General features: G+C 47.2%; 1 protein-coding gene across 4 annotated transcripts in view; it reads right to left on the bottom strand.

Moving 5' to 3' along the window:
- The window catches only part of Nmnat3 (nicotinamide nucleotide adenylyltransferase 3), a 121,881-nt gene that overhangs the window by 84,866 nt on the left and 14,505 nt on the right, over positions 1-22,510 (bottom strand). The window contains exon 2 of one of the 4 annotated variants that reach the window (XM_076576879.1): positions 5,892-5,975. The exons of the other annotated variants lie outside the window; for them this stretch is intronic. Coding sequence (XP_076432994.1) covers positions 5,892-5,937 — 46 coding nt within the window. The 5' untranslated portion in view covers positions 5,938-5,975. The remainder of the gene's footprint in view (positions 1-5,891; positions 5,976-22,510) is intronic. 4 annotated transcript variants of the gene reach the window in all.

The following is a 22,510-nucleotide window of genomic DNA, read 5'->3' as shown; positions in this document are numbered from 1 at the left end:
CTTTTTCATACGGGTGCTGAGGGTCCGAACTCAGAGCCTCATGCTTGTGTCACAAGTGTTTGGCAAGCTGAGCCAACTCCTCGGGCCCTCTTAGGTAATTTCACAGAAGTCAACTTCAGCCTCTAGCATGTGGGCTACAAGAGAGCTGAACATCAGGGAGCAACTCCTAGCTCTGGGTGTGCTCGCTCCTGAAGCCGGAAGTAGAGAGCATGGAGAAAAAGTGTTCCGTTCTTAAAACAAACATCTGAACAGGTAAATGTGCAGTGGGCAGAGGACATTAAGGAGTTAAGAAACTTCCCACAAATTTACCTCATAGTGCAACTACATCTGTGTATGTGTGTGGGCATAGGTGTCTATGTAGGAAGTACATCTTCAAACAAATGAAGTGTAATTACTAATAAACATGGCCAGCTGGCTATAAGACTATATCAGCAGGCTGTTCTCTCAAGGTTTGTCTGCAATAACAAAAAGTCAGAAACCTGCATGTCTGCCAGGAGAGAACTGGTTAAACTCCACAGAGTTTTATATAGCCATGAAAAACAGTGGCATGTTTCTATATATATTGATACGGCAGATTATTAGTGAGTAAATATTAGATGAAGAAATACAAGTTAGAGGCAGAATTATGCATTGTCTCACGTTAAACAAAGTGATCTATGTTAGTATAATACATAGGAATGATACACAGTGTATATACGTCTATACACATTTATAAATTCACTGGGTAGGAATATATCCAGTGTCCAGTAAGCCACTAACTCTACAAAAGGAACAGGCCGTTGGGAGAAGGCAAGAGTAGTGGACTCACTTGGGCTACAGCCATGCCATTTCAAACTGAAGTGAGTTTTCCTTACACACTTTTAAAGGTTTTGATGCTGTTCTGTTGAGCATGGTGAAATGTGCCATTCTGTACCAGTCTGCTTCACTCTACCCAAAACATGAACCATCTCCTAGTTCAGATTAGCCATGTACATGCTACCTTCCCACTAATCACTCAGTAGCCATCTGCTTTGTAGGTCTGATTTTTGTAGCATCACAATGCTTGTGCTCAAGTAACCTGCAGTTTACTTGGAAATGGCTCCCATGTACAAGCGAAGTGATGCTGGCTGGCAGTTTGGGTATGCTAACGCTGCAAAGTACTTCCTTTTACAGATAAAGTGAAAGTTCCCAACAAAGAAAGGAAAAACAAAGCGAAACAACAACAACCATCCTGCGCTGGGGAGACAGCCTGGTGGATAGAGTACCTGTGGTGTGCACCTGTAATCCCAGCATGCCTATGGCAAGATGAGAGATAGAGACAGGAGAATGCCCAGAAGTCATGTGCCGGCTAGCCTGGTACCAAGAGGTGAACCACAGACCCTGCTTTAAACAATGTGGACAGTGAGGACTGACACTTGAGGTTCTTCTCTGACCTTCATATGCACGCCATGACATGTGCACCCTCACTCACATGAACATTTCATACACATGAACATGTATGTGCTCCCCTCAGCACACACACCCAAAAAATTCCTGGGAAAAGATGGTTAAGAGCCTTTGCTCACCCAGTGGCAGTGGTGGTATATGCCTTTAATCCCAGCACTCAGGAGGCAGAGCCAGGTGGATCTCTGTGAGTTGGAGGCCAGCCTGGTCTACAGAGCAAGATCCAGGACAGGCACCAAAACTACACAGAGAAACCCTGTCTTAAAAAAAAAAAAAAAAAAGATCCTTTGCTCCTCTTTCAGATCCCATTCTAAGCATCTTACAATTGCACGTAACTGCAGCTCTAAGGGATCCAATGCCCTCTTCTGGCCTCTGTGGGTACCTGCACACAATGTGGAATATACTCACAAACACACATACATATACATAAATAAAAATAAACTTTAAAACAATCCATTGTGGAGATCTACAGTGAGATCAAATATCTTCCATGAAACTGTGAAGTAGGAGTAAGAAACCCATGATAACTTTTGCTGTTTGTAGACGAATTTCTAAACAGTCTTATTAAATAAGAAACACAGAGCCAAATACAGAGGTAATAGCCAAAGAGTTCAAAGAACTAGCAAAGACTACCTTATCTTACCACCTCATCACTGTGGCTTCCCCAGAGAGAGTGTCTTCCTGCCTGACTTGTGTTTTTATTGCCTTTCTGTTCTGCCTTCTCATTGGCTCTAAGCCCAGCCACATGACTTCCTCGTCACTGCCTGTCTATACAGACCTCCAGGTCTCTATGGTTGGTACTGGGATTAAAGGTGTGTGTCATCACGCTTGGCTGTGTCCTTGACCACACAGAGATTCTGTCTGCCATGTGATTGGAATTAAGGGCGTGGGCTACCCACCACCTGACTTCTGTTTATGGCTCACTATGTGACCTCTGATCTCCAGGCAACTTTATTTATTAACATCCAAATAAAATCACATTTCAGCACAAATAAAATATCACCACAGCTGTTGTTCCTTAAAGAACAACAGTCCTGGCTACAGTACCCGGGATGTGCTTGGTTAAGAAGGAAGCGGAATCCCATTCTAGAGGGCAGCACAATGTGCCATGCACTGTTTAAAGTAGCTGCTGGGTATCTTTGAACACATCACCTCAGAAGGGGATGGGGGTTGCCATAGTCTTTCTATATATTTGAAGAAACAGAGATAAAAATGGTATCAACATAAACCTTTCGGTTGTGTGGCATGAAGCCTGGGGAACAATGGAGATCTCTCAGTGACAGCATCCCAGCACCCTATTTACTGACTCAGCAATTTCCCAGGAGAGCTGAAGCGAGGTATACATAATCATGACGTAGAAGGATCTCTCTGACGGTCCCTTCACCCCCGGGAAGGAAGACATTTTTTCCTAGTAAGCCGACAGTCCCTGCAGGGTTACAGTCACTGATGGCTACATCCTGGTTTCCATCGCTGTTGCCAGGTAAAGGACACTGAGCTCTATCATGGCAGAGGCATGTGGATCTCTGTGAGTTCAAAGCTAGCCTGGTCTACACAGCGAGTTCTAGGCCAACTAGGACTAAGTAATAGAAAGACCTTGCCTCAAAACAAACAAACAAAACTACGATTCTAGTCCCTTTATGACACATAAGGACACGGTCACTTCTGTCTGCAACACACGCTATGGAGCTGCTTGACAGACACAAGTCCCCCCACCCACACTGCTTGAGATGGCATCTGTGAAATCACTGGGTTTTGCCTTCTGAAGGAAACCAAGCCCCTCTCCCTCCCACACAATATGAACTGTTTATTCTTCCAAGTAGATTTTGCCAAGATTTGCTGCCAATCTTAAAAGCAGTGACACTTTAAGATTCCTTAATAGAAATTTCAAGACTTTCATCTCCTGAACTTAAAACAAACTGTCACACAGACACCCAGGATCTGGAGCGGGCTTTTCTATGGTAGAGCGACTCCATCTTAAAGCATGAATCACAATGAATTAAAATGTTCAGTCCCGTTTACTCTGTGCTTCCCATTCACAGTGTTAATGTCTGAGTCACACCCCACCTGTCTTGTTGCTGAGAAACTGACATGATGTTCCTTGGTCTGGGTTGTCTGAGAGCAAGTGAGCTCAGGGCGCCAGGCTCAGACTTGTAGCTCAGCACCGGGATTTCTAGCACAGGGGGACATGGCCTTCCAGAAAGCAAGCTCTTCAGTTCCAGTCTGGGGGGGGGGGGGGTCGTATCTGAGGGCTGTGCCATTGCAGAGCCCTCACCAGGCCCAGTGAGACAGGCACCTGGGACGACACAGACGAGCCTCTCCCTGGAGGGAGGACACTGAGAGAAGTACGAGGTTAAAGAGGACCCAGGGCAATGCTTTCCTTTCCCCTTCCTCCTGGGAGCACCAAGCGCTGACCTCACTCTCAGTGAGAGAGATCCATCTAAAACCCTTCAGCGATTTCACAACCACTTACAGATGGGAAGGTCTGACTTCCTCTCAACAGGGGGATTCAAGATATAACCAGAGAAAACTGCTACACAGCTTAAAAAAATCCCTCTCACTTTGCTAACTCAGAAATGATTATTTAAAATAACTTTCTGCTTTAATCTAACACGAGCATTTCAGCCACAAAAGGAAGACATTTTGGGAACTAAGAAAACTTAGTACCTTCATCTCAAGTGTTCTGAAGCCTTAACTGGTTTTTATAGGAAACAGTAAGGACGTAGGACACTCGGGTCACTGTATAAGAACCTGGATGGAAGGCATGGTATACAAATACCGGCTGAGTAACAATACTTCAGGTGAGAAACTTACACTTACATCTAAAAAACTGAATGATGGCACTCACCACATAGCTTCCATTTTGGCTCTAAGAAGGCCCTGCTTTTCCTAGGGTAGAGTCTGTGTTAAGTAAAAACAACACAGATGATCCCACATCCATTGATGCCAATAATTAAAAAGCCAGAGGATGTTCTGAGAGGAGGTCAGCCTAACGTCTGTGAGGTTAAGAGGGCAGATGCTATGACGTTTGGCACTTTGCAGCTGACCCTCTGTGGCTTTGAACTGCTTTCCCATCCGAAATGACGAGATTCTAGGTTCCTAAGGACCCTAGGTACATCTCCAAGGCCAATGTCAGAATGAGGGTGGCCCACATTTGCTGGTATGGCCTAGCGGTCAGTGTCGAAGGGCAGAGTAATTCTGAGTCCTGGAGAAAAACTGGAGTTAGTCTGCAATCTGGGCAAAGGCTTTACCAACCACATCAAAGGCACTCTGCCCTTGCTTTACACACACCATTTCAACTAGATGCTGCTACTCCGCCTTGGGACCCACACTGGGACCTGCAGTTGTGAGCTAATTTGCTTAAGGTTGCATGATAAGATGAGCTAGGATTGGACGCTGCCTGGCTGGGTTCTCCAGGTGTCTTCTGGGTGGGAGTGAACAAAGGGAACTAGGATGGCAACTGCTCCTCTTAGCTACCTCCCAGGTTCCCAACGGCACCATGTTTAAGTGAAACCGCAAAGCTCTCCAAAACCAATTAAATCCATTTTAATTTCAAAAGCAAGAGCATAAAGATGCCCGCAGCCTCTTTCCCTAGGAGAGGGGATGGAGATCAATAAGCCCCGCCCATGTCCACTCCCCCCCACCCCACCCCAGAGAGGCTGGGGGTGCTGTAGAACTAAGTGTAGCTTTGCTGTCCCCAGAGCCAGAAGCTTTAGCTGGAACTCTACAAGTTCAAAGGTGAATGTGACAGAGAGAGACTGGACAGAATGCACTTCACAGAGGGGCAGCAGCAGGCCCTTAGGACCTAAAAGGTTTCAAAGTACAGAATGGGTGTCGTGGAAAGGACCTTCCTCCTATTTTACCGAAATGGTGGAGTTCAAATGTTAGAGGAAAAGACAGAAACCAGGAACATCAGACGTTCAAGGACTTGCTTTTTCACAAATGTCACAAATGATTGGTGTTACCCTGTCCCTTTCTGTTCCCACGGCATCCTATAAAAATGCATGTTGGGATGAACTGGTCCTTAAGAAGTCATCTTGCAGATGAAATGGGACTCGGGAATACTTTATTTTTAAATTCAAGTGCAAAACAACCTCACACTTCTCTGTGGGTCACAGAACAGCAGAAGAAAAAAAAGGGGGGTGTTGTTAAAAACATCATCATTTTAAAAACTGTTCAGCTAAAAAATAATTGAAAGCAGAAGTCATAAAATGGTTGTGTGAACTGAAGCCATTATTCTCTAAGTACCTAACAGATCACTTACCGGCAGGTGGGTGGCCACCATCTTCCTGAATCAGCTTCAAGCATAAAAACATCTGCAGTATGAGACACCAACATTTCTCATTCTGTGTCTAGTCCTTGTGAATCCTCCTTCAGGCTGCACTTCCCTGCCCCCTCCCTGCCCTGCCCAGGCCCTAATGCTGGCCATCCCTCACTCATCACTTCCCACAGCTCAATCTCCCAGGATGCACCTTTCACTGTGATGGCTTTGTCCTTCATCAACTCTGCTCGTGGCATGGTGAGTGGACACCCGGTCTTTTGCTGTCCTCCTGCAACTGAGACAAATCTATTTTTACATCCATGGCCTTCAAGGTGGTACACAGAGGTGTTTAATAAATGCTTGCTGAATAAATGACACTATCATCTTGGTCCCCTTTTATGATACACCTGGCCTGGAGCTGCTGGCTTCCGTCCTTTTCCTGGGGCTCATCCCTCACCTGGAAGGCCCTCTGTCCCTTGGTGTAGTTACACTGCTTCCAATTCCCCACAAATGACAGCACCATTACCCAGTCAGTCCTCTCAGAGCCTACTTGTCTTAAGATTACTATTGCTGTGATGAAATACCATGACCAAAAAGCAAGCTGGGGAGGAAAGGGTTTATTTGGCTTATACTTCTACACTGCAGTCCATTATTGAAGGGGGCCAGGACAGAAACTCAAACAAGGCAGGAACCTGGAGGCAGGAACTGATGCAGAGGCCATGGAGGGGTCCTGCTTACTGGCTAGCTCCTCATGGCTTGCTCAGCCCGCTCTCTTATAAAAACAAGGACTACTGGCCCAGGGTGGTGCTACCCACAATGGGCTGGGGCCTTCCCTATCAATCCTAATTAAGAATGTCATTCAGCTGAATCTATGGAGGCATTTTTTTTTTTCGGTTGAGACTCCTTTCTTTTGGATAACTCTACTTATGTCAAGTTGACATGAAACTAACCAATACAACTGACCCCTTGTCAACTTGACACACAAACACATCACTGTTAAGCCACAACCTTTACTTTTCTTGTTCATCCCCAAGATCCCATATTAATAGACATTACAATATAAAACATTTTACAAACCTAAAAAGTCCCACAGCTTTCTAAATCCAAAAGTTGTCTTTAAAAAAAAATCCAATTTCTTTTAATATCCAAATTCTCTGTAAAACCCCCAAATAGCGCTCTCTCTCTCTCTCTCTCTCTCTCTCTCTCTCTCGCTCTCTCGCTCTCTCGCGCTCTCGCTCTCTCGCGCTCTCGCTCTCTCGCGCTCTCGCTCTCTCGCGCTCTCGCTCTCTCGCGCTCTCGCTCTCTCGCGCTCTCGCGCTCTCGCGCTCTCGCGCTCTCGCGCTCTCGCGCTCTCGCGCTCTCGCGCTCTCGCGCTCTCGCGCTCTCGCGCTCTCGCGCTCTCGCGCTCTCGCGCTCTCGCTCTCGCTCTCCCTCTCCCTCTCCCTCTCCCTCTCCCTCTCCCTCTCCCTCTCCCTCTCCCTCTCCCTCTCCCTCTCCCTCTCCCTCTCCCTCTCCCTCTCCCTCTCCCTCTCCCTCTCCCTCTCCCCCAACCCCCTCTCTCTCTTTAAGTTTTCAACTGTGGGTTCCTATAAAATCAAAATTAAATTAAGTACTTTCTTACTTCAAGAGGGAAGAACCAGAGCACAACCTGAACAAAGCAAAACCAAACTCCAACAGTGTAAATAACTCAATGACCAATTATCTGGGATTCACTTATGCTCTTCTGGGCTCCTCCAAAGGGTTTGGGTCAGTTCTCCAGCTCTGCCCTCCGCAGTACACACAGCTTGTCTTCTAGGTTCTGGCTGGCTCCACTCTACAGCTGCTGCTGTCCTTGGTGGTCATCCCATGGTACTGGCATCTCCAAAACTGCTGGGGTCCCTTGCTGCACCTGGGGGGCACTTTCACCAACAGCCTCTTCCTGGGCTCTCTTCAGGGACTCTGTAACACAGCGCTGAGCCTTAGCTGCTCTCCATGACTCCTTCATGCCCTCAAAACCAGTACCACCTGGGTGATTCTTACACTACCAAATTTGGCTGCCAGCACAAGGTACAACCTCAGCCACTTCTGGAATACAGCTTCTGTGTGCTTACCCCAAGGAAATACCTCCCAGAAGATTTCACCTTGATGATGCTGGCCTTTTCTTAATCACCGATAATTCCTTAGCTCCAGCTAACCAGCATCATCTGTCCCAGTGACACAAAGGTTTCACTTCAACGGTGCTGGTATCTTGTTAATCGCAGCTGACTCTTCAGGCCCAACTGACCAGAATGACAGACTTTTAATTCAAAATAGCAAATGGCTCTGATAGAATCTTCAAACTTCCCCCTGAAACTTCACAAGCTAGGCATCCATCTTCTGCACTGTTCTCAACATTCTTATCTCCCAAGCTCCTTCCTTACACAACAGCCTACTGAGCTCTCAACACTCAATGGCTTTTCTAGCCCAAAGTTTCAAAGTCCTTCCATAGGCCTCCCAAAAGCATGATCAGGTGTGTAACAGCAATACCCCACTCCTGGTACCAATTTGTCTTCGTTAGGATTGCTATTGCTGCAATGAAGCACCATCATAAAACTATCCAGCATATTACTCTTGCCTTTTCTCAATGCATCCATACCAAGTCACATATTCCCCTTTGGGACATCTGCCTGCCTCCTTTTTCTCTACTCCCTCCCAATGCCAGGCCAGGCCCTTTTCCTTCTGGGGCTCGGGCTTCCCACTCCCTTGTGCAGCCCTCCAACACTGTTCATCATCACTTGTTCCCAGCCTAGAAGGGCCGTGAGCTGGCTCTGGTGACTCTGTGTAAGTCTCAGCTTCAGCAGTTAGCCCCTCAGTCCCACCCCACTCATGACTGCCCCTCCTCACTGAATGGGGCAGCAGAAAGAAATGGCAAAACAGAATTCTTTAAAAAGTCTAAGTGGACTCCAGATTAAAATTAAAATGGGCACAAGAAGGTCACTGGATCCAGGGCCAGGTACTGAGTTAGACCAGGATAGAGATTCCACAAACCCTATCCATCAGCAACAATTCCCCACTTCCGGTTATTTGAGATAGAGAAGTGACCTACAAAAATGTAAGCAATAGTAGGCCAGAATCCACAAGAGGCTTTCTATCTATTCCCTTCCTCTACCTCCAACCATCTTTCAGGACTAGATCCCTCACTAGCCCCTGGAGGGGAGAAGGTGCGTGAGAGGGCAGCCACTCCTAGCTTGACTCTTTCCATAGTATTCAATTCAGTACTCAAAACTCCTTCCTCCCATACAGTTCTTCAGCTTCTCTACTATTTAATAAGGTCCTATGACTGCATTAACTAAGTACACCTGGCTCCAATACATTAGAACCACACGTTTGCCTGGTAAGTATTAGCCCACATAATAGGAGCAGCAGGGTTTGGGCAGAGGGCTCAGCTTGTTGTCTTCCCATTTCTGTGCCCTGAACACAACTGAACTGGCACAGAACCTTGGCTTGGAAATGCTGAGTAATCAGCGGGCCACAGTCCAGTTTGTCCCTCCCTAGAACTCCTACTGAAGATCCAGACTGGCTACCCAGCCTTCCCACATCTTACTTCCATTCACTCACTACCTGCATCATGAGGGCAACATGTTCCGACTCAGACCTAGAGCTCTACGACATTCCTGGGCTGAGGGGTAGCAACCAGACCACAGCTAGTCTGTATGTCAGCACACTGGAGACAAGGTAAGGTATCTGACGAAGGGTACCTGTTACCTGACGCCCAGCTCTTCTCTCCCTGGTTCTGCATTGGGACAGTGAACAAGTGTGCAGGCCAGATTTACGTCAACTTGGCATAAGCAAGGGTCATTTTAGAAGGGTAAACTTCAGTTAAGAAAATGCCCCCACCAGATTGGCCTGTAAACATTTTCCTGATTGATGATTGATATGGGAGGGCCCAGATGACAGTGGGCGATTACACCCTTGGGCTGGTGGTTCTGGGTACTATAAGAAAGCAGGCTGCGCAAGCCACAAGAAGCAAGCCAGCAAGAAGCTCCTGACTTCCTACATGATGGACTGATCTGGGCATGTGTGATGAAATTAACCCTTTCCTTCCCGGGTTGCTTTTGATGATGGTATTTCATCACAGCAATAGAAATTCTTACCAAGAACTCCAACAAGAATGACTCTGGAATGTCCCCACTAGAGGTCTTATGGGTGAGATGCTCAGAACAGGGTCATGGTTGACCACTCGTCTTCTCCATGGCTCAGGGCAACAGAAGGAGTGAGGAACAAACCACGTGGCCATGAACTGCTGACAAAAATAAAGCCCAGTGCAAACCAGGGGCTGACTGAGAAGTAAACGTGTGGCTCCCTCATCCACAGACCGGAAACTGTAATAGGGTAGGGATGAGAAGCCGGGGCACGGACAGACGTGCCTCTTACAGACAGAAACTGGGTCTGGTGACCCATCCAGGGGAGTGAGCTAGGCACTGGGCAAGAGCACAAATAGGATAAAAAAATTTCAGGCTTGCAACCAATTCAGTATTAGGGCTGACCTCCTTCAGATGCTGAAAGTGTTTGTGAGTCCTTCAGGCTTCTAATAATATCACAAGAAGAGGCGAGCGACAGTGATTACAGCAGAGTGGTGGGAGGCGTTTACCACCCAATTTTCTATTTGGCTCGAAGACTGAGCAGGTGTACCTCATGAGCCATCTCTTGCCCAACACAAAGGTGAAGATGGATGTAGGGATTCTGAACCGCTCACCTGGTTGTGGAATGCATTGTGGGGCTACTTTATCAACGACACTAAGTCCCAGCAGCTCTTTCTCAAAGAAGGACTTGAAACTCGTTTCAAAGCCCTTAGCTGCCATGAATTAGCTTTTCATATCACAAACTTCACATGGCACCTGCTGGGCATCAGGAGCCAGAGGGCAAGATGCATCCCTGCCCAGCGGCTTGTCTGGGGTAGTAATAGGTAGAAAGGCCAGCTGCAGAGGGTCACAGCTCAGGGGAAGAGCTGGTACAATAAAAGCAGAGAGTCTGGATGTAGGGAAGAGGCCCAGCCAGTTTGAGGGAGAGGGGCAAGGAGGAAGGAACAGGTGCTTTGAGGAGGAATAGGATTGAGGCAGATAAGTAAGAGACATGCTGTTTGAAAAATCTGGGAAAGCGGGACGCTCTGGGGCACGTTGGGACAGTGAGAGGGCAGGCGGAGTAGGCAGGTGGAAAGGGTTCTAGCTTACCACAGTTAAACTTTGATCCTGGGGGCAGTGGCTGGTGAGCTGTTACCTAAGGGAGTGGTCAATTCAGGAGTCATTACCTGAGGGTCCCCTGAACACCTGGGCCTCTCCTGGGACGCCTTCCTTATTCACTGCTCCTGAGGCAAAGGCAGCTTAAAAGCCTCATTAGCAGGCAGGTCTCCAGCTAACAACTACACCTGCCTTCCCTCCCATAATGCCCTCTCTCAGAGGCCACAGCTCCGTTCAATTGCATTCTAATTTCAAGAAGTGATAAACATATGCTCATGTTTCCATTTACAAGTTTTTGATTATCAGCCTGGCATCGCAGCTGCAAATTACCGGTTTTCTATTATAATTATTTTTACTTCTTAGGATGAAGGAGGAGGAATGCATTTTTAAATTACTGAAGCGCTTGAGCCACAGAGGGGGGGAAGAAGTAAGCGCCGCCACATCCTTTTGCCCAGGGCAATAAAATAGCACGAGTTCAAAAAATGCCATGCAAGCTGTGGGCTGCACTGGCGCGGCCTTCCAGAAGACTGCATCTGCTCACAGCGATCTCTACCTTAAACCCGGCGGAGACTGCAGCGAGCTAAGGGCTTGGCTGGTGCCAGGAACGGCAACTCCAAGAGCAGTTCCCTGGAAGCTGGACTGCCCTGGGTGACAAGCAAGCTCCCTAACTGCTGGCACTCCAGCGTTTGTGTTGTCTGCCTCTAGGGGGACACTGTGAAGATGACAATGTCTATAACTCAGATGCACACTCATCGCTCCAATGTTTGGTCATACTATGGTTGGAACCAGCGGTGTTAACTGCTATGGGGCCTCTTCCCAACAGGTCTGGGGCAGGGCCACGTGTGGTGGTGCGAGGGTGGCTGGGAATGGGCTTGAGGACAAGCCTTGGTAATGGATAGGAAGCAATGAGATCAGGTCACCGGCTGAAAGTGAAAAGATTGTACCACATGGAGTTGCAGACCTATTGGCATCTTAATGACCCATTTAATTAGCATGTGACATTAACGGGCAGAGTAGATGTAAATGAGAATGTGCTCCGATGACAGCTGGTTTTGAAAGTGCAGCTCAGATAAGCTAAATGATGCTGTTCCTGGGATGGCTTGCTCACCAAGAAATTGTGCCACTGCACACACCAACCAGATCCCTAAGGTCTGTGTGCAACTACTTGGTCATGGAGGATGGAGATGATTTGGGTACATACAGTCCCTGATCTCAGGATGTCTTTTAGAAGAGAAATGGGATGCAGGAAGAAAAAAAAAAAAAAGCTACTCCTATGGTAACAAAGAGAAATCATGGCCATATAAACAACAGTAAACATAGCTAAATAGTATGTTAAGAGATACTTTTTATGGTTTTGAACTCATATTCTGTACCTATGCCTAGACTGCCCTGCATATTAACCTCACTCTGTGCTAACTCTATCTATGCAGACAAAATGGTCAGATTATCTTGTTTCTGATGGAAACTCAGAGGCTGAAGGCCTGGTTCAAAGACTCATTTCTACCGAGCATGTGCAGCTCCTGTGGACCCGAGGGACCACTTACTTACTGGTATCTGTGGAGGTGAGAGGAGCCCTGAAGAGCCCAGATTGCCCACCCTAGCCTTCAGCTCTTTGGTATTCACGATGGGCTCATTCATTTTTGTCGGAAACAATAGATGTAATCAGCATGTTAGCAGTCCTTTAGACATCAATCATAAATTCTTCCCTGAGGAGTATCTCATGCTCTGCAAGAGTAAGGACGGCAAAAGCAGGCAAGTTCTTACTGCAGCTGGATCCCAGGATGCGCCTTCTCCAAGGGCACAGGCAAGGGCCTCTCCTGCTTCCTGTGGGATGTGCCATGGGGAGTGTACTGTGACCTGTTGGAAGCATGAGTCTCAAGAGGTGCCAAACAGGAGTCTGTGGTGTAGAGGGATGTTGTAGGAGTCTGACATGGAGGCCTGTGATGAAGGATGGGTCTTTGGGGTGTGCCACAGAAGGTGTTCTGTGAATGTGGTGTCCAGTGGGGGCAGAGGATAGAGAGAAACTTGTGCTATGAACTGTGGGCATTATATGTGCACAGTAAGTGGGATACGCTGTGAGAGAGCAGCAAGGACACGGGAGGATCTGACACAAGCGAGTCTGACGGTATACGGCAGACACGTGGTAGGTGTACTGAGGGTATGCTGTGAGCATGCTATGGTGGGCTGTGAAGGTGGACTGTGGTATGCTGTGGAGTTCTGTGGAAGTACGCTGCAGAGTGAGTGCCACAGGTGTGCTGTGAGTGCCGCAGGTGTCCTGTGGGTGAGTTGTGATTTGCTGGAGGTGAGGTAGCTGCTGGGATTCAGTGTGGTCTCCAGGTAGTATCATATTGTAAGCTCCCAACTTTCCTAATTAACCTTCCTAATCCCCAGGCGAGGAAGCTTCTACCCTTACATTGCTAACCTCAGCGTATCCTGGGTTTAGGAGAGGCATGGGGACCAGTCCCACTTGTGACAAAGTCCTAGTGCACTGGTCCTCAACCTTCCTAATGTGTGGTCCTTTAATACAGTTCCTCATGCTGTGCTGACCCCCAACCATAAAACTATTTTGTTGCTACTTCATAACTGTAATTTTGCTACTGTTATGAATCATAATGTAAATATTTTTGAAGATAGAGGTTTGTCAAAAGGCTTTCGATGCACAAGTTGAGAACTACTACCCTAGAGTTTGTGTAGCTCACATCTGGCATGGCTTCTTCTATTGGTGAAATTATTAAGGCCCCCCCACATAGTTAAAAGGGAGGTTTATTTTGTGGGTAACTTACAAGTGAAGGCATAGGTTGCAGGGTCTGGGAAAGGTGTAGCGCACCCCGGCGGAGTTCTCTGGAGAACTCTGCTCTGTCTACCTCCAGCGTCCAGGAACCAAAACGCTGGTGCATCTCAGGTCTTCAGGGTCCTCCCTTGGCCCCGCCTTGTAGGCGTGACAGTTACCAAAGCCTCAATGGGGGTTGGAACTTCCAGATCAAAGCTGGAATGGCTACCCACTACATTCTTCTCTGATCCTCCTCTAGGGTTGGCTGTCTACGTGACCCCCCCTAGGAGCCCCCGAGGACCTAACATAGGTGACAGAAGGAAATACCCTTGGCATTCTCTCTGAGAGGGGCCTAGCAGCAGGAAGTTTGGACTCAGGATTCCCCTGCTGTGGTAGTTTGATGTAATTGGTCCCCATCATTTCACAGGGAGTGGCACTATTAGGAGGTGCGACTTTTTTGGAGTGGGTATGGCCTTGTTGGAGGAAGTGTGTCACTGTGGGGGCGGGCTTTGAGGTTTCCTATGCTTGGAATACCACCCAGTGTTTCAGCTGATTTCCTGTTGCCTGCAAGATGTAGGACTCTCAGCTCCTTCTCCAGTACTGTGTCTGCCTGCATGCCACCATGCTTCCCACCATGATGATAACTGATTGAACCTCTGAAACTGTAAGCTACCCCAACTAAATGTTTTCTTTGTAAGAGTTGCCATGGTCATGGTGTCTCTTCACAGCAATAGAAACCCTAAGTAAGGCAACTGCCCTCCACCACATGGCAGCTCTCCATGAATAACCCTGCTCTGCACTCCAGGCTCAGCCCTGGCTCTTTGGCCCACCTAATGCCTGTATATACAGCCACCGTTAGCATGACTTATGGGGCGGCAAACACAGAAGAGGTGAGGCAGGTGAGGGAAAGGACTTGTTTTGAATATATGTGCCTATTTCCACTAACCTGATGACAAGATGTTCAAACACAAAGCAAAGTTCAAAGACTTGGAAAGTGAACACCTGCCTGCCCACATCCCAAAGTGCATAATTCTTATTTTATTGCAAATCTGCCTCTTATCCATACTTTGATCCAGCTTACTTCTTTGAGACTCAACAAAGTTAGATGCTGACAAGGGTGCTCTTAGCCCCACAACCTGCATGCTCCCATCAGCCACACGCTGCATTCTCTCTCCTGCCCTCTCCACATACCACGGAGTGCAGAAAGCTGGAAGGCGCCCATCTATGAATTTTGACAAATACACCCGTGTCAGCCCACCTTCTCCATCAGCATACAAAACATTCCTTCACCCCAGAGACCCCACGTCAGTCCCATTCAATCTCACCATCTTCCTCCCAGAAACCAATGCTACTCTGCTTTCCCGCCAAGGGTTTGTCATTTAGAACCTTAAGCAGATGTACAGTTGCACACACAGTCCTGCTTGTCTGATTTCACGTGGCACAATCCACATGGCGGTTTGAATCCACAGTTTGCTCTTTTATTGCTGAGTGCTATCCCATTGTTTGGCTATAGCACGATTATGCTCGTACTGGGCTGTTAGTTCCATTTTTAAACAGTAAGGGTTTTGACCTATTGGACACAGTCATTCTTACTTGTCTAGTCTGAGGTAGACCAGGTGTCTGTTAGTACAGCCCTTCCTGGACAAAGAACACAAATGGTGTATGTCACACCTTTGTGTTGGAAAAGGGACTGAAAAGCAGAGCTCTAGAGCAGAGACTCCCACAGTGTGATGAGGTGCAGGGTAGTTCCAAATTAGACCTCACATGTCAACAGGTAGTTACTTGTACTTACAGTTATCTCCCATTTATGACCCATGGCAAGGGAAAAAAGATGTGATATGAGTGTCTGAGGCACAGATCTGTGGGCCTGAGGTACGGATATCTAAAGTGTAGGCAGCAATCTGTGGAGCAATGGCTGTCAATGTCTGCTGCACAATAGAAACCCAGGGGAGTGCTAACATTGGTCCTGCCTGGGTCCCACATCAGGAGCCTTTCATAGAGCTGGCCAAGTGCATCAGCTAACAATAGTGATTAAAAGCTCCTGAGGGATGCTAATGCACAACCTGCATGGAAAGTATGTGTTAGGAAGCAGCAGCTTTCAAAGTCCAGCAGCATCACCTGGGCACTTGTTAGGCCTGTGAATCCCAAGGTCCCATTCTACATCTACTCAGTCAGGAAGCAGGGCTGGGATCCAGCAGTCTAGAACTTCACAAAGCGCTTTGGTAATTCTGATGGCTGGCACTGGGAGTCACTGCTCAAGCGGCTGGTGGGACAAGCCCTAACTGCCAACTCTTCCTCACACCCCAAACCATTATCTCTGTCACTATAGTCCAGTCCAGCCAAGACCTGCTGTTCCACTTGACCCCACCATGGTTTCCCCAAAGGAAACTTTTTTCTCCCTGGGATAGAGGCCGTGGGTGGGTGTCAGGTGTTGAGCAGCTGCTGGCCAATTAGCAAAGAGATGGCATCCTAAGGTCCATTGTGTCTTAACCACAGTTAGCCTGAAAACCAGTTAATCAGCCCCCAGAAAACAGAGTGTTGACTATAATCTTCTATTCACTGTGATTTTTGATTATCAGTGACCTCCTTCCACTCCATTACCCTTGTTAATTGAGAATTGACTATGCAGTTAAAGTGAATGTCTCTTCCACTAAGAGAGCTGTACCAGGTTCCTTTTACAGCCCCTCACAGCTCAAAAAGTGTGGTGCATCTGTGGATATTATTAGTCTGATACAATTCATTTCCCCCCAAGAACTTAGGAAATCACCACTGAGGTTGCTGGGTGCATGTTCCTATGCCAATGACTCAGAAGAAAAAAATGGAATTCCACTGAAGGCTAACAGGGAATTCAGAGAGCTAAACCAATGCTTGTGAAGCTTCTTGGTTAGCAGTGATCTCTCTATTCAAAGGTGCCCAACAGTTAGTTCTTCGATTTGGTCGAGTCCTTGGCATTGTTCTTAGCTTAGTTAGAGAAGATAACAGAAGTGGAACACTCGCACGGCTGTGCCTCTTCACGCTGGCTTTTTTCGATAAGGGAAAACACAAAAGAAGAAGTTACTGGGAGATGGGAGGATCTGATTATCCGTTCCAGGCTATGTCTGAAAAATGAACATTCATGTAAAACCGATGAGATTACAGAATCTTTCCCCTCCCCAAAAGAAAGCAGGGGGAATCCGAGAGGACAAATGCAATGTCTGTTCACTAGTGCACACCCTGAGAAGATGTCTGACGAACTACCATGGCGGTGCTTTCCTAATATCATCCAGCAGCACATGAACAAATGTCGCTGCAGAGGAGCAAGGAGTCTGTCCTCCTGGAAGGACAATGGTCCAGCATTAAACCATCAACTGCTTTTTCTTTGTAAGAGTCAGGACTGCCTCGAAACTGCTCCACACCACGCCTGAGCACCTGGGATCTGGAATTGGACCCCTCTGGCCTCTCACATTCTCCTAGCCTATTTTCCCAGGCCATGTCCTACCTCTGCTCCCAGCCACCATCCAACCACAGTCCCTCAAGGGGCCTCTTCCACTACAGCAAAGTGACTTATTTGTGCTTTCTCCTAGATTATGGGGAGGTGTCCATTTCAGACTAGGTATATTCTAAGGGACAGAAAATGCCTTTTACAGTGATTCATTATGAAAAATTACCAGCATACAAAGAGTAAACAGTATAATGAATGGCACACATACGTCCCTAGTTAATCACAAGCATACTTCCATGTGAACTTCACTGTTTGCTCCTGATTAAAGCCCGTTAAAAATAGTGTAATATTTTTGTCTCTAAATGCTTCAAAAACAGAGATATTTCCTAAAATAATGAAACTTTCTTATATCTCTGCATTATTCTCACACCTAACAAAATTAGTAATTCACAAACATTTCCAGTATTATCTAACATGAGTGACTGTATTACTGTATGTCTTATGTAAAATAAAATGTAATGGTTGTCATTGAGTACCCAGTGAGTGGAGTGGCAGATATGACTTATCTCCATAAAGTCCCTAAAAAGAAAGTGTATCACATCTTGTCTTATCTAGGCTCCATCATTCCCAAATGTAGGAAAACGGGAGGGGCCTCTATTGAGGAAAGGGATATTGGCACTCCCTGGCACAGGCCACAACATCTGAACACATGCTCACAGGATCCTGCAGTTGACAGTGAAAGATGTGACCCTTGTCTCCCTCCACCAGTGCCCAGTTCTGTCTAAAAGCCGAATCTAGAGGCAGGCATATCTAGTTGGTGACCCCAGTGTGACCTTGAGCATGCTGCCTGAACTATTGGAGCCCCTGGCCATGTGTTTCAATTGAATAAAAAGGACCTGCTTTGGAGCACTGCCATGAAGGTTAAGGGAGAGAGCACCCATCATTGGCATTGGCAGAAGTCACAGAGCACTGAGCATCTGGACTCATTCATGTCTGTACCAGAAAGTCCAGGGCACACCTAAGCACTCGCCTGTGTGTCCTTCCACACTGACCTTGCTCAGATGGGGGCACCCTGGCTCACTTTCTCTCCAGTTTCAAGGCTTTTGTCCCAGAATCTGTGGAGGCTGCCTCCTCTACCCCTCCAAGCATGCAGCACAGATCTGAAGTCAAGCGCTGTGTGTTTTTCTCCCAATCCTCAGCTGAGAGGGAAGGAAGGATTAAGGTTTCTTTGCACAATCAAAAGGAAACCAGAAAATCGGGACAGTAAGCGATCTGGGCTGGGAAGGCTGGTTTGTTGAGAGTTCTCATATCAAGGTAGAAAAGGTTCCCTTTCTTGCTAAGGTCCTTTAAGAAAGAACTTTTCTAAGAGACACCAAAGCTGAAAGATTAACATAATAAACCTTTCCTTGAACACCCTCCCCCCAAACCCCATCTGCAATCCAGGCACTTTCTGGTCTGCATTCGAGTTTTGCAACACCATCCATCCAGGACATGTGCCTCCTGTGTATGGAGCTCCACCGCTCTGCTCTCAACTGCTAGGCTAGCAGATCTGGAGGGTCTGACAATCAAAATGGCTGACGACTTCCACACCTCTAACACTTGGGCCAGGAGCGGATGCATGAGCCCAGCAGGACAAATGAGAGTTCCGTTTTGATCTGGGCACTGGACAAAAGCTTACCAAGAAGCCAGGAGCTGCCCAGTCCCCACCTCAGAGAACCAAACTACAGTGGTAAGAACTGACAGGCAGGGAAGGCCTCAAGTCCTCTGAGCTCCTGGAGCCAGCAGTGCCTGAGGGCCAGCAAGGAGTAGAGGTCAAGTCCCTGCTTCTGCTATCTGATGCAGGCCAAGTGAAGGTTTTACCTCTGAGGACAGAAGACGCCCGGCACACAGCTTTCCCAGAAAGCATTAGGAAGCAGTGAGCTCAGCTGTCAATCTTCCTTGTGGTTATTGGAGTCTGCTCTCCTCATTTAACCAAAACAATGCATGTTTTTCATGAATACATTTCCTAACAGAAACAGCACAAGCTTCCTCGAGAAGCAGAAACTCCATTTTGTTGGATTTTTAGAGGATAGCAATTCATCAATATTTTAGGTCTACCATTTCCACTGTCAAGTACCACAAAGTCCAGTGTGGTGCCGTTTTGAACTAGACAAGCTGCCAGGGAGGCATCTGGGCTGACAAAGGAGTCTGTCTGCATCAACACCGGTCTTAGGGCTAGAGCCTCCTCCATCCCGTGCATGAGAACCAGGCAGTTTCAGGAACACGCAGAGGAAGGAGCCACATGGGCCCAAAGTGTTAACTGCCGCTGAGACGCGGTGAAAAACACAATCAGAGGAGCGAACCTGAGTGGCTGTCTCTGTTAGGGTCTCCACTGCTGTGCTAAAACACCATTAACCAAAAGCAACCGGTGAAGGAGAGGGTTATTTCGATTATACTTCCACATCACAGTCCATTCTGGAAGGAAGTCAGGGCAGGAATCTGGAAGAAGGAGTACCACTTACTGGCTTGCTCACCATAGCCTGCACAGCCTGCTTTCTTATAGTACTCAGGACTGCCAGACCAGGGGTGGCACCACCACGGTGAGCTGGGCCCTCCCACATCACTCATTAATTAAGAAAATGCACCCCGGGCTTACGCACAGGCTGATCTGGTGGTGGCATATTGTCAACTGAGGTTCCCTCTTCAACAACTCCAGCTGTGTTAAGTTGACATAAAAACTAGACAGCATAGTCACCCAGTTACCTGTATCCAGTTACTCCTCCCTGGGCCTCCTCTGTTCAGTGTAAACACCCAGCCCCCGTGTTGGGCAGCATGGGCATGGACTAAGGTGGACATATTGCATGACCTCTGGGAGCCCATAACCAGTGAGTGGAGGCATGGCGTGATGGTTAACCTTTATGTCAACTTGACTGGATCTAGAGTCATTACAGAAACACACCTCTGTGCATGTCTACAAGGGGTTTCCAAAAGGCTTAACTGAGGAGGGAGGACCTACCCACAGGCTGGAGACCAGATGGGTGAAAAGGATGAAGTGACCTGAACACAAGCAGTCACCTGCTTCCTTCCGGGGATGCACTGTGACTGCCACGTCACACTCCTGCCACCATACCCTGAGCTGGAAGCCACAGGAAACCCTCCTCCTGTAAGTTGCTTCCTTTTGGGTATCTGATAATAGAAAAGTCACTAATAATCACAGGAATGTGTGATGGGATCAGATGTAAGGTGGGGCATGAAGAGACGCCCATGTCTAGGGGCCCTTGAGGGAAGCGTCCGGATTTATTCTTCCTCAGGGGAGAGGGCATATATATGTGATTCCCTGCAGTGTTGTCTGCAATAACGAAGGGCTGGAAGCAGCTGAGAACCCATCCACAGAAAACTGATGAAATAAGCTAAGGCAGAATACTATTCATTAGAGAATAGAGTGCACCTGTAATTGAGAGGGGGCAATGGGGAGGGAGATCCTCTGCATACTGATAAGACAAGGCATCCCAGATATACTGTTAGACGGGGCGGGGATGCCGAGTGCTTAATTACAAAGTGACATATGAGAACACAAACTCCAAAAGATTATAAAAATAAACAGCGATTGTCTATGGAGAGGCAGGAAACACTTGGAAAACACTTTCACTGTATCTGTTTGTATGTTTCTCTGTTTCTAAAGATTTATTTGTGTGTGTGTGTGTGTGTGTGTGTGTGTGTGTGTGTGTGTGTGTGTGTGTGTGTAGGTGCCTGAAGGTGCCAGAAGAGGGCATCACATACCCTGGATCTGGAGTTACAAGTGGTTGTAGGCTGTCCAACCTGAGTGATAGAAACCAATTCAAGTCCTCTGCAAGAACAGTAGGCACTCTTAACCACTGTGCCATCTCTCTAGCTCCCATCTGTATGCCAGTGACAAAAACCAACCAAACAAAAAACAAACCAACCTAGAAACCTTCTCTGGTGTTTCTTAGCTATGGAGGCAAGGGGCTATATGGCAAGATGTATTTTTCTGCTATCCCAATGACATCATTTCCCATGCACAAACTTCTTACAATGTAATGGTGACACATTTCCCATTAAGGGATGGGTCTATAGTCTATGCTCTTGAAATCAGGTAGGCCAGTAAATATGGCAGAGGTGATGCTATGAGATTTCCAAGGACAGATGGAGAAGATGATCCATTCTACCTGGAATTCTTGGGATTTCTTTGTCCCCATACCCCAGCTGGCATGCTGTGGGGAAAACCAGGTCATACCACAAGGTTCCATATGGAAGCCACTGTCATCTGTGAGGCACTAAGTAAGAAAGCCTTTGAGGTGGCTCTAGCCTCAGGCAGCCATTACCTAATTGTAACTGAATGAGAGGCCTGGAGCAAACACTGCCTAACCAAGCCCGACCTACCTCACCTCCCTAGACTGCGACATAATAGTAAAATGCTTGCTTTCATTTCTAAGTTGTGACTTACTCTTGATTTCCTAGGGCGGAAGCTTTCTAACAAGTCTACCTCTGACTACCTCACTTGGTGGTAGCAGAAACACCCTGGTGGGCAGGTGCTTGGTTGGCCCCGAGGAGGAAGGAATGCACTAGAACAAACAAAACACGCTGACTGTGCATGTTCATGGGTGTCTTGAGGGGAAGCACACAACAGGCTGCTGGACACAGAGGCTCAGACTCGGAGGCGGAGATGTGATGGCTATAAGGATGCAGAAGGTACTCCAGGAAAGATGACTGTTAATATCCAGGTGGTAGATGAAGTCACCCAGATGGAGTGGATAAGGAGGGGGACGTGAGAATGTCCCCACTGAAAACACCAATGGGAAGGGAGCAGGCTGGGGAGGCAAACAAGGAACGGCCAGGGAGAATGGGAACGGCTCCAGAGACAAGACTAGCTTAAGGGACCAAATGCTGCTGGAAAACACAGATGGGGGAATGCCTGTAAGACCCAGCAACATGGAGGTCACCAGTGACCCACAGCAGATGTACCGCCCTGAACCGGAACACTCAGTACCTCAGTGCATTCCCAGCAACACTAATCTGCATGAGACAAGAGCACATAATATTGGGTTGTCTGTTTAATCTTTTGGTTAAACAAGAAACAAAGAGAGAAAAATAAAAAGATTCATGATAGAAGAAAAAAAGAAGGGATACAAACAATGGTAAATGAATAAATATCTCCATGACACAAAGGGAAAGGTGAAAACAAATATATACTCACATAGCACAGCCACACCTATACTTTATAGAGATATATATATAATCACATATACATTATGTGTGTGTACAGTAACTATTTTAAAATTATTTTATTTTTTAAACATAATTACATGATTTTCCCTTCTTTCTTCCCCTCCAAACCCTCCCACATACCCTCTTTGCTCTTTTTCAAATTCATAGCCTCTTTCCCATGCACAGAAGCACAATCTGCTCGGTCTGCATAATGCTAGTTGTATATATGTTTCCAGGCC

The sequence above is a fragment of the Peromyscus maniculatus genome, chromosome 7 (assembly GCF_049852395.1).
Source record: "Peromyscus maniculatus bairdii isolate BWxNUB_F1_BW_parent chromosome 7, HU_Pman_BW_mat_3.1, whole genome shotgun sequence".
Classification (NCBI taxonomy): Eukaryota; Metazoa; Chordata; class Mammalia; order Rodentia; family Cricetidae; genus Peromyscus; species Peromyscus maniculatus.
This window is presented reverse-complemented; position numbering and strand designations above follow the sequence as displayed.